Below are 11,904 nucleotides of genomic sequence, written 5' to 3' on the forward strand. Positions count from 1 at the left end.
AATTTAAACGATACTGGACAGCTATTTAGATAATACTGGCTAGCAATTTAGATAATACTGAACAACAATATAGATAAAACCGGGCAGCAGTATGGATAATATAGATAATACCGGACAGTAATTTAAGTGTTTCTGGACAGCAATTTAGATTATACTGATCAGCAATTTAGATAACATATACATTTTTATACCTGCATGCTTAATCATGTAAGTGTGCGCTTATACAGAGGTGCGTGTATATATATCAATGCACTTTTTATTACGTGTGCACTTATAAATTAACGAATGCACGTCCATATATGCGTGCACCTACATATTTACGCGTGTGCATATGAAAATATACCTGCGGACGCATATATTTACGCGTGCATGCATGTTCTAGTCGTACACGCGTAAATCTGGGTGCTCGTATATGCGTAAATATATAAGCGCACGCGTTAGTATAGGTGTACGCATATATACGCGTTCATGCATATATAGACATGTAGGCGTAAATTTTTATGAGCACGCGTAAATAACAGTACACGTATGTATACACACACATGTAACCATACATCTACATATTTACGCGTATACGTATAAAATATACAGGCAGACATTTATATTTTAGCAAACGCGCATATTTTTATACGTGCGCGTATGTTGTTAATGAGCGCGCACGCAAAGAAGACTTTCGATCCAAATGATACAACATAGAACTTTGACTCCATGAATCCACTGACATAGTTGGCGAAACTGCAGGTACCACTAAAGCAACATTATGAATGGTAATTTGGATTGAAATGAAATTCTGGACAATGATAATGAAAACATTGAATCGATTGTCTGACTATGAATGTAATTCCACTTCATTTTCGGGGTATTGAAACACAGCCGCCTATGTGATAGGACGGCGCGCAATCACTGCGCCATTCTGTGTAGATAACACGTATATGTTCTAATCTAAGTAAGATGAAGCAAATTATGCTGATTCGAGTTTAAAAAGCGAACTCATACAATTTTAGATAAAACGGAGACTTGGCATTGCAACATATATTTCATACCGCAGACTAGATTCCATATAGATAAGGTAAAAATATAGCCAGTACAGTGTTTACAAGGTTTTGCTATAACTGACCCAGTGATCTAGTTTTTTGGCCCACGCTGACACAGTTTTTAACTAACTAGACTTCGTGAAGACAAATATTCTAGCCATGCTCATGTAAAAAGTCTGGCCTCTAAAGTGACTGAAAGTTTCTTTTAAATATTTTAAAGATTGGACCCAGCAACCTAGATGATCGAACATATGTCACGGTATGTCTACCACGAATTCCATGAAGGTAAAAATAATTACAGGATTTCATATTGGTCGAGTAGACAATATAGCCTCTTAAGTGTTGGCAAGGTTATTTATGACTTGACCTAATGACATATTTTCTAAATTCACATGACCCAATTTTGAAATAGGGGCAGATTTTATGACGACAAACTTTCTGATCCTGTTTCATGTAGTTCATGTTTTCTATTTTTGGACCTAGTAGCTGTTTCCAGACGACACAGTTTCAAAATTAACTTATATTTTTGTACAAACATTCGGCGTAACTTTCATATAGATCAAATAATAAACATGGCACACTGGGTATTCAAACGTTTTCTCTATGATTTGATCCAATGTCCAAGTTTTTCTTTTTATTTCAGATGACCCATTTTCAAATTTGACCGAGATTTTTTAAACCATTTTTAGCTCACCTGTCACAAAGTGACAAGGTGAGCTTTTGTGATCGCGTGGCGTCCGTCGTCCGTCGTCCGTGCGTGCGTCCGTACACTTTTGCTTGTGACCACTCTAGAGGTCACATTTTTCATGGGATCTTTATGAAAGTTGGTCAGAATGTTCATCTTGATGATATCTAGGTCAAGTTCGAAACTGGGTTACGTGCGGTCCAAAACTAGGTCAGTAGGTCTAAAAATAGAAAAACCTTGTAACCTCTCTAGAGGCCATATTTTTCAATGGATCTTCATGAAAATTAGTCAGAATGTTTACCTTGATGATATCTAGGTCAAGTTTGAAACTGGATCACGTGCCACAAAAACTAGGTCAGTATGTCAAATAATAAAAAAACCTTGTGACCTCTCTAGAGGCCATATTTTTCATGGGATCTGTATGAAAGTTGATCTGAATGTTCATCTTGATGATATCTAGGTTAGTTTTGAAACTGGATCAACTGCGGTCAAAAACTAGGTCAGCAGGTCTAAAAATAGAAAAACATTGTGACCTCTCTAGAGGCCATACTTTTGAATGGATCTTCATGAAAATTGGTCAGAAGGTTCACCTTGATGATATCTAGGTCAACTTTGAAACTGGGTCACGTGCTGTCGAAAACTAGGTCAGTAGGTCAAATAATACAAAAAACCTTGTGACCTCTCTAGAGGCCATATTTTTCATGGGATCTATATGAAAGTTGGTCTGAATATTCATCTTGATGATATCTAGGTCAAGTTTGAGACTGGGTCAAATGCGGTCAAAAACTAGGTCAGTAGGTCAAATAATAGAAAAACCTTGTGACCTCTCTAGAGGCCAAATTTTTCAAAGGATCTTCATGAAAATTGGTCAGAATTTTTTATCTTGATGATATCTAGGTCAAGTTCAAAACTGGGTCACATGAGCTCAAAAACTAGGTCACTATGTCAAATAATAGAAAAAACGACGTCATACTCAAAAGTGGGTCATGTGGGAACAGGTGAGTGATTCAGGACCATCATGGTCCTCTTGTTTCATATTTATCAGAAAGCATGTAGTTAACAGTGGTAACAAGGTTTCCATAGACCTTACTTTTGACCATGGAAATCCCTGTTGCGGACATAGAATTTATTAACGCTAACAGTCTGACCAGGTTTCATTAGCAAATCAATTGTAGATGACGAACTATGAACGCTAGATCATCCACTTATAGCTTACCCTGAATATTTTGTTTATGTGAGCTTGAATGGATAAAACGTATTTAATTCGACTTTGATTCTACACAGTCTGACCGAGTTTGCTATTCATTTACTTGATTGTGTCCTATGTTTCTACAACAATATTGTGAAATATTTTTAAAAATTTTTTTACAGGAATTCAAAAACCTTACTGTCTAAGTAAAATTCTCAAACGATATGATGAAACATTGTTACGACATACATGTATATGACGCAACAATTTTCTAACATGTCTCATTTACTATATTTTCATGATTTTGATACATGCTGGGTCCGATGTGGCAAGGATAGGCAAGCGGCTTGATCAGAAAATCAGTTTTAGAGACTGAATTAAAAGCAAACGTCTTTATAATAACATCTTAAGAAATGTACATTTATACAAGCACCACACAGCGTGTTTCATACACGGTTGTTGGTATGAGTCAGTCAGAGTGAGTATTAGAAGCACAAAAGTATAGGTATGAAGATACCCTATCCATAAATAACAATGTATTCAAATGAACAAAAGTTGGCGAACATCATATCTTTCGGATTCTGACTTGACGTGCTCTGACGTTTTAGTTATTTGCTTTGCATCTGATACGACAATGTCTTCATTGTCAAATGAATCTTTCAAGGCCATTGTGAACACGTCAGCAGTACTTAATGCTTTGTCGCAAAGGTAGATGTCTCTGATACTACAGCGTGGCTCCTGTAGTAGGAACTCCTTCACAGCCTTTACAATGACGAGTGTTGCATCCCTAATAGGAAATTTGTACGAACCAGCACTTATTGCCGGGAACGCCACTGAGCCAAGTTTTAGTCTAGAAGCACTCTTCAAGCAGTTTGTTATACATTCAAACAGTTTCTCTTCCTCGTTACTTTTACCATCAGTCCATTTTGGACCCACTGCATGTATTATAACAGAGCAAGACATGGTTCCAGCGTCTGAGCAATACACCTGTCCTACCTGGACATTGCCACTTCTTTGAACGTGAAACGTGCATTCCTCCTGTATGGAGCGTCCACCTGTAGATATAGAACAGGCAGTGTATTGCGCGTAGATGTTCTTATAAATCAAGTAACAATATTAATCAAAGAGTAAATAAAAACCTTTTCTGGCTTATGAGTTAAATACTAAACAAAGGCTTCTTAATCTGTATAAAATTTTGTCTAAAGGTTATTAAGGTATTTCGTATTTGTCCGTGTTTTACTTTGATGAACTAGACAATACCAAGACCACTTAGAAACATCATTTGCATACTTTTACGTTATGAAAAATGAATTTGGTGTCATCATTACGAAAAGCTATTCAGATGCACTCAAATGAAACTAAGTATATGTAAACTTTAAATAATTAAATGAAATGTAGATATTGAAAAATCTAGATGTTGAAAATTGCAGGAACTCAAAATTAAAAGGAAATATGCACTACTCCCGCCTAACAAAAAGGTCTGAAATAAAAAGAAAAACAAATATAACAAACCTTTCTCTACTAAAGCCTTTGCAAGTCCTCCATTGTGTTTCAATGTTTTATCTGCTGCATTAACCAAAGCCTCGACTGGTAGATCAGTAATATCACTTGCCACAACGTAAATCAGTCTATCATCACCTGGAAAACACAGCGCCCTTAGGACTGCATCCGTACTCCCGACATCCAGATACATTTGAACAGCAATATCTGAATCAGCCTTCTCTTCGTCGGAAAATCGTTCTACGTCGTCTTCCTCTTCATTATCAGAATCAAACCTATTTTCCTCTGTTAGTTTTGCATCATACTTTGATGCCAATGCGTGAACCATTTTTAATGCCTGACCTACGCCATAGCCGATTCCTTTCAGTAAGAGTTTGGTGTTGTCAACAAGTGATATTTCAAGGCAATACTGTGAAAGACAGTTTCGAATCTTCTTCAATTTGCTTTTGTTCTTCGTAATAAAGGTAATGACTGGCTCGTCATAGCAAAGTTTGATCATTTTCATTTCGTTATCCCGCAGGAAAATACGTATAGCATCACAACTGTCTTTTAAAATTATTGTACATGTTGAATAAATTACAACTTCTCTGTCTTCGTGCTTGACTTCAAATTGAACCTGAAAATTGTTAATTTGCATTCGTGAATTAGTGGCGTTTTGTACGGTTATGCTTTTCCTGTTTTTCCATAATAACTGCAAAACATTCAGATGAGGTTGCTACTCCTTTAACAAAAAACTATCGGGCATTTTGTCTCATACAGTTTTCAATTTGAAATATTCGGGCTTGTTTAAGAATACGTTATATTGGAAATCGAACATATATTTTTGATTTGGATAGTGATAGCTTTAAACTTAACAAACTGGAGGACATTTAATTTCCAGAATCACTTATACGTGTTCTCCTTTAGAAAATCACAGAAAAGCGGATAAAGTCGTAAAACTTACCTGATCTGGATATTTCTTCTTCAGGTTTCCAGTAATTAGCTGCCATTTATCAGATTCAACAATAAACTCAGAGCCTTTCCTCAGTTTGAGCGTCCTTTCCAATACTGTCTCTTTCAGGAGATGCATACACTGCTCCGTTTCCTCTGATGATCTGCCAAACATCTCGACCTTGTCATCATCAACTCTCCAATAACCTTTCAACCCCCACGTCTGAAACCTTAAACTGGCCATATTTTTTACCCATTCTGAACGCAACAATTCTCTTCTACCCTTCGGTATATTCCTCTCAATTAGATTGAAAGGGTTTGGAATGTCTTTCCCAAACGGTTTGTTTAAATCTTCTATTGTGAATGTCTCTTTATTACTACTGTGTTTCACTTCACTTGGATCCAATTTACTGGATCGATGTGATAACTGCGAACGAGGATTTTCACCGGCGTCGGAAACCGTCAATGACTTGAGTACTTCCATTAACTGACCTCTTGTGAGATGCAGGCATGATGGTCGACGACGAATATTTTCGCGGTCAATCCATGGCAACTAGACATAACAAATATATACATTATTTATCCTTCAATTTCCACGTGGATTATTCAGCATTAGCACACAGAAAATATTAACTTTAGTAAAACATAACAGATGTATTTTAATAATCAAATTATATATTCTAGTTGAAGAAAATAAATCTGTCAATAATCTGTTTGACAAAAGAAAATATCTTATGTGTGTTTTTTTACATTTGAAAGGCTTTATAAAACCAGAATTGTGTCCATCGGACACGGATGCCCCAACATACTGCGCCATCCTCTAAATAGCATTAGAACAGACCATCTTCACATGAAGGATGTTCGCTAAAAGTTTGAGGTATATTGTATGGTGTGTGAGTAGCTCAACAAGGAAGGTGTCTTCAAACATAACCTATAAAATGAATATAACAAAGGCCTGTAATTGACATAACAAAGATCAGTGCTAACGTTCTATCCTTTGTCAGCATTTTTTGTATGCGAATATGTCTTTGCTGCAGAAACACAAAAATAAATTTTAAGTTCTGTAAGTGGTTTCCTTTCTATGTATTTAAGGAACAAGCTGACTTAAACTTCATTTCGGCTGACAGAAGACTCATCCTTTACGGTCAGTTTCATATTTAATGTTTTTCACCTATGCAACTCTGAACCCATTCCTTCAAAGTGTATGAGGAGTTGAACACAAACAATTCTTTCACTATACCCTATATAGTGAAATTATCTAAGAACGCTAACACTGGTCAAAACGGTAACAGTTAATCCTTTATGGTCATACTTGGATAATGTTTTGTATCTGAGCAAATTTGAATCTCCTCTTTCAAAAAGTGTATGAGGAGTTGAACACATGAAATTTCTTAAATATGGCATATTTTGTTAAATTAAGAAAGGGTCATAATTCTAGAAAGAATAGCCGCAGGAACAAAGTCCATTATTTATGGTCATCTTCATATCAAGGTTCTTAATCTGTGAAATTTTCAAGCATATCCTTTCAATAGCGTTTGAGGAGTTGGACACACATTTTTTTCTTTATATTCTATATAGCAAAACAATTAAAGGCGTTAAACCCAAAACAAACACACAAAAGACGCTTGCCAAAATTTGCTCCATCTGTGACTTTGATTGTTTGCACAAAAATAGTATGTGATCTTTTTGTGTTTAAGATACTGTTCTTGATGAAAGGAGATTTAAATATCTGAGTTGTCACGGGCTATTGACGGGTGGATATTAATCGTTCTACGATTAATTACCAATTTAGTCTCGCATGAATGCTTAATGTTAAATATTTAAGTTAATCTCTAATCTGTTAGGTGAGGGATCTCGGCATATGAGAGATATGACAGTTAAATGTTCACTACAAGAAAGCTATGTTACTACTTTTAGATTCAGTATTAATACATTGCTTAGTCGATCAAATTTTATATCTTCGTCGTCATTTCTAATGACTCTAGGATTCAAATGTTAACTCTCTGGCGGAGGAGTAATGCATAGTAGAATTCACAAAGAAACTATACTTTAACTTACCGTCACTATTTTCTTGTCTCAGTTCTTGAATCGATCCTAGTGCATGAACAATTTTTTGGAAGTCTTCCGTCGTACATGCTTGACTGAAACGCACCTCTACGACTTCGGGCAGTTTTGAAATCTTCCTCTGCAAGTCTGTAAGTGTCTCTACCATACACTGGCTGGATTTGAGAAAACTTGCCGGGTTCCTCTCATGCGTAAGAACATCTGCTTCTGAAAGTTTACGTTGCATATTCCACACTAAATCTTTATCATTTTCTAGACCCTTTGTAACATTTCCAAATGCCTCATCTACTTGACTTTTAATTTCGTTTAGTCTGTCTGCTATAATTTCACCGTATGTCTCAAACTGACGTGTCAGTCCGCTTTTCAAACTCATGCCCTTTTCTTTCACTTCTTCGATCTTCTCTTCTAACCTTTTTGTCACATTTTGCAAATCCGCTTGTGTGAATCCACTAATTAGGACATTCAATTCATTGCGCTTCTCTGAGTACAACTCTTTCAATTGTTTGATTTGATGTTCCTTATGTCTTTCTTTTGCACAATTTTCACAAATATCTTCACTGCAATTGAGACAGAATAACAAAACCTGTTTGTTGCCATGTTTCTCATTTTTGCATAATACTGGTTTCATTTCAACTTCTGAATTGCATTCGAGGTTGGTGTCTTTGTCTTGTTCCAATGCCATCAACTTATGGTTTTTCGTCAGCTTTGTTCGTTTGTGTGCGTAAGTACACTCGTTACAAATGTATTCCTCACAGTCTTGGCAAAACTTGACAGCTTTATTGTTGTCCTCACATTGTGTACATATTTGACGTGTGCACTTTTTGTTAAGAATATCCATAAGATGCCGTCGGGTGTTATCTTTTGGAATGCTGTTGACGTCACCATCTCTGACAGCATGTACAGCCTGGCAAAGCGGACATGTGATATTCTTATCTCTAAGCATTTTCTTCAGACATGTTGTACAGAATGAATGACCGCACAGTATTGCACGAGGAACTCGTGCATCATCATTGTAATTTTCGCAGCAAACTGGACATTCCAGTAGTTGCCGATTAATCTCACTTGTAGTATCCATAGAGACTTACTAGAATGATAAAAATGGACACATTTAAAAGTTTCCCTTTATTAAGTAAATGCCTTAGATTTCTCGGAATTTTAAGAATCGGAATTTACACTTATTTTATTTCATTGAGCACTTGGGTCAAGTTATATCTTGATTTGTTTTAAGAATATTGCCAGTGACTTTACTGACCTGGATGCCTAGCCAACCAAAATATGTTGAAAAAACTGGTGAAATTAAAACAATGATAAATACCCCTGTCTAGTCGGAATTTAAAACAGTACAGTTTTGTATTGGATAGTATCTTTATCATAGTTATTGAATCAAGAAGCAAGTTCTACAATAATCTATCCCTATCATTTTCTTGTCTGATTTCACTGAGCCGCCAAGACGGATAAACTAAAGTGCTGATCAACACACGAATATTGCACATGACCAGTTTGTTAAGATTAATACTGCGTTGTAAAACAATACAAAACATATTTTACAAAAGTAAGATATATATAGAAATCAATATACAATGTATGGATGGATAGATAGTTTATTCAAACAAAATACATGTATGTTTAATAAAAGAAAATAGATGTTGTTTTTCAAGGAGAATCACACTTAAACGAGCATGAACAAAATATAACATATATTTTATTATACTGATTTGTTGTTGGCACGCAATTGCTCACATTAATCTGTGTTAGAGATATATCTGTTCTTAAGTAGAATTTGCAGGAAGTTAAATTGAAATACCTGATAAAACATTTTAACTTATCAAATAAAAGCTATCAGTTCAATATGAAGAGCGCAGATCTTAAGAGTCGTGAATTCGATCCTCGGCAGAGCCGTGACGAATTGATAGAACACATTGTGATGAAAATCATTCGTCCTCCACCTCTGGTTCATGTTGAGAAGTTGGAAGTTACTTTTAACTGAAATACTGCGCTAAACCCAAAAACAAACTATACATATTTTCAAAAATTGAGCGATATTCATAGTCACACCACCAATATTTGTCATAGTCCAGGGTCCTTTCAGACTATTTTAAGTAATAAATAACCAAACAGGAAAACGTTAAGTAGGTACAGTTAAGTGAGTCAGTTCATAAACGCCGTAATAACAGAATAAGAAGTTATAATACGGATCTTTTGTTTATAAAATGGGAAAACCGCCAGGCAAATGATCTCGGATTAGGCCTAAAGAAATATATCTGCATTGTATTATTAAACGTAGGTTAACTTTATACACAATAACACTGTTTTACAAATTTTGTAATGATTTATCCATGCATACAGCGTATTAAAATTTAAAATCAGTAGATCTATTACGAAAGTAAAGCAAGTCCTATTTGTATTTCCATTCTCCATATTAAAATACTAATATATTTCCACAAAGCAGACAATCTAAGTTTTATGAGACGAAACGAAATAACGAAATAACATCCGTTTGTCCTTGAAAATGATATGTTACGATTAAGATATATTAAAATCTTCCCTAAAAATACCATAAGTCACTTTGTAAAAAGTATTTAATAGGAACAATAATTATAACGTAAAATGTCTTACCTTCCTCGTTCCTGTTTCGTATTTTGTGTCTATTTTGTGTGTATTTTCTATTTTGTATCATAACTTTCGGTTTCGCCTAGTAGAACTTTTATTTTTTCCGTGAATTCCTGTGATTTATCCGCTATACTATCATCATCACGAAACACTGAGGTTATTGCCCTATTTTGCATCACATTACACAGTCTGCTGAACAATACGTCTCGTTTATAAGGCAAAATTATGTTTTTCAATGATCAAGTCATCTATTTAAATGTAGTTAACCAAACTTTGATCAAGATATGAATTTGTTCGAATGTTTAACAAATGATTATTAACACTTATTTGTGTGTCAGTAAGTGTTTAAAACAATTGGTGGTAGTTTTAAAATTGGATTTTCTTATCCTGAATGACCAACCTTGTGCAGTTATTTTAGCATTATGCATTAATTCAATAAACATACCTTGCCTAAGTAATGATATGAATATACGAACTATTTTACTTTCTTTCAGTCAAAGATTTATATTGACTCATATATACTCAGTCGAAATTCTTATGGATGACTTCCAAACATGAAGAATTCAACACACCGAGCAGGGCTCAAACACACATCGGTGAGGGGCAAGTGATTTGAAGTCAGCGACCTTAATCATTCGGCCATAGGGGGCCCCTAATTGAACTTGACTATGCTTAAAATAGTCTTTTTTTAATAATTATAATAGAAAAACAGATCATACTGAATGGCTGGCATTCTGAAGACAACTCTGGGCGCTTAACACTTCCAGTTGTGTTGCTCGACATTCATTTTGAAACTGACAAAAAGTGAAAGTGGTTTTTTTTTAGGGGTCATCAAATGACAACTTTATATCATTTAATATTAGGAGGTTGACGAGTTCTCTAGTTATTGATATGCGAAATATCTTAACCTATGACACTCTGGTTGCTCAATAGACGGACCACCGACTAAAACAACAACAGCCATGTAATGAGCAAGGACAGTCTGAAGGTTATACATAGGCTTCGTTGATCAAAATCCTTCACAGTTTCGAGGTAATTTTAACATTGACCTTCGACACGTCCACTTTCAAAGTGATTGACTGCGGTCATCAACTGACAACAGAAAGTCATCCTATGGAGTTTGATAGTTGTATCTGTGTTCAAAGCCATTCAGGGACTATTGTAGAAAATGCTTTAAACATTTACACTTATTAAAATTATTGATGGGTTGTATTATATTCCCTTTGATGACTTTTATCTTTCAGCAGTCATTGACTATATGATCAATTTTGTATTATGTTATTATTGTTTTTAATCAATCAACCTTGAAGTCAGTACAGTCAGTTTGCATGAAATTCTGGCTATATCTTCTGCGCGACAGATGCATTGTAACAGTCATGCAATCAACAAGATATATATATTTTTTTTAACTTTATGCTGTTTTTCGAGTGATTCAATTATCAACTCTTCGATTGACTATAAAATTACACAAAGAATATCATTGGTTACACTTGCACGTGAATTTCATGCAAAACGGCTATTTTGGGGCACTGTGCCTGACTTCACGGTTGATTGATATTTTTTAATTTTCCATGTGAAGTTCTTCAATTGTAATATGGTATGAAGAAAACGACTCAAATTTATAAATTTAAGTTTTTTATTAAACAAAACCCCAGTTATATATCTGGATAGTTTCTTTAGCTGTTCCGTATAGTTTTTAAATATACCAGTATTAGAAAATATACATTTTTTGAAGATTTTAGCAAGTCAAATTTAACAAATGCATTTGCGAACAACTCATTGTGTACTGCTACGTCCCTTGAAATGACTCCTTGCGAAATGAAATACAGTCTTTCACATGCTCATATATAGTAACGTTTCATAGTCGATTGCTTTCACTGATATTAAACCGT

At 35.0% G+C, this 11,904-nt stretch overlaps 2 protein-coding genes across 2 annotated transcripts; both read right to left on the reverse strand.

Moving 5' to 3' along the window:
• Positions 1-3,166: 3,166 nt before the first annotated feature.
• LOC123546389 (protein mono-ADP-ribosyltransferase PARP14-like) lies at positions 3,167-5,829 on the reverse strand. The gene is made up of 3 exons (XM_053550718.1): positions 5,352-5,829; positions 4,421-5,024; positions 3,167-3,963 (listed from the first exon to the last, which is right to left on the reverse strand). Exons 1-3 carry the CDS (start codon positions 5,820-5,822, stop codon positions 3,449-3,451), a joined length of 1,590 nt encoding a protein of 529 aa, XP_053406693.1. The 5' UTR covers positions 5,823-5,829; the 3' UTR covers positions 3,167-3,448.
• Positions 5,830-6,258: 429 nt separating this feature from the next.
• Positions 6,259-10,235, reverse strand: LOC123547653 (transcription intermediary factor 1-beta-like). Its single transcript, XM_053551954.1, has 3 exons — positions 10,019-10,235; positions 7,397-8,486; positions 6,259-6,269 (listed from the first exon to the last, which is right to left on the reverse strand). Exons 2-3 carry the CDS (start codon positions 8,475-8,477, stop codon positions 6,259-6,261), a joined length of 1,092 nt encoding a protein of 363 aa, XP_053407929.1. The 5' UTR covers positions 8,478-8,486; positions 10,019-10,235.
• Between the last annotated feature and the right edge of the window lie 1,669 nt (positions 10,236-11,904).

Source organism: Mercenaria mercenaria, chromosome 9 (genome assembly GCF_021730395.1).
Source record: "Mercenaria mercenaria strain notata chromosome 9, MADL_Memer_1, whole genome shotgun sequence".
Lineage (NCBI taxonomy): Eukaryota > Metazoa > Mollusca > Bivalvia > Venerida > Veneridae > Mercenaria > Mercenaria mercenaria.

Bases quoted from the DNA above. Each gene is read 5' to 3' on its own strand.
- LOC123546389 (XM_053550718.1), bottom strand. From the start codon at position 5,822: ATGGAAGTACTCAAGTCATTGACGGTTTCCGACGCCGGTGAAAATCCT. The intron at 5,025-5,351 runs GTAAGTTTTACG...AACAATTTTCAG, and splicing joins AGAAGAAATATCCAGATCAG to GTTCAATTTGAAGTCAAGCA. The intron at 3,964-4,420 runs GTTTGTTATATT...CTATATCTACAG, and splicing joins AAAGGCTTTAGTAGAGAAAG to GTGGACGCTCCATACAGGAG.
- LOC123547653 (XM_053551954.1), bottom strand. From the start codon at position 8,477: ATGGATACTACAAGTGAGATTAATCGGCAACTACTGGAATGTCCAGTT.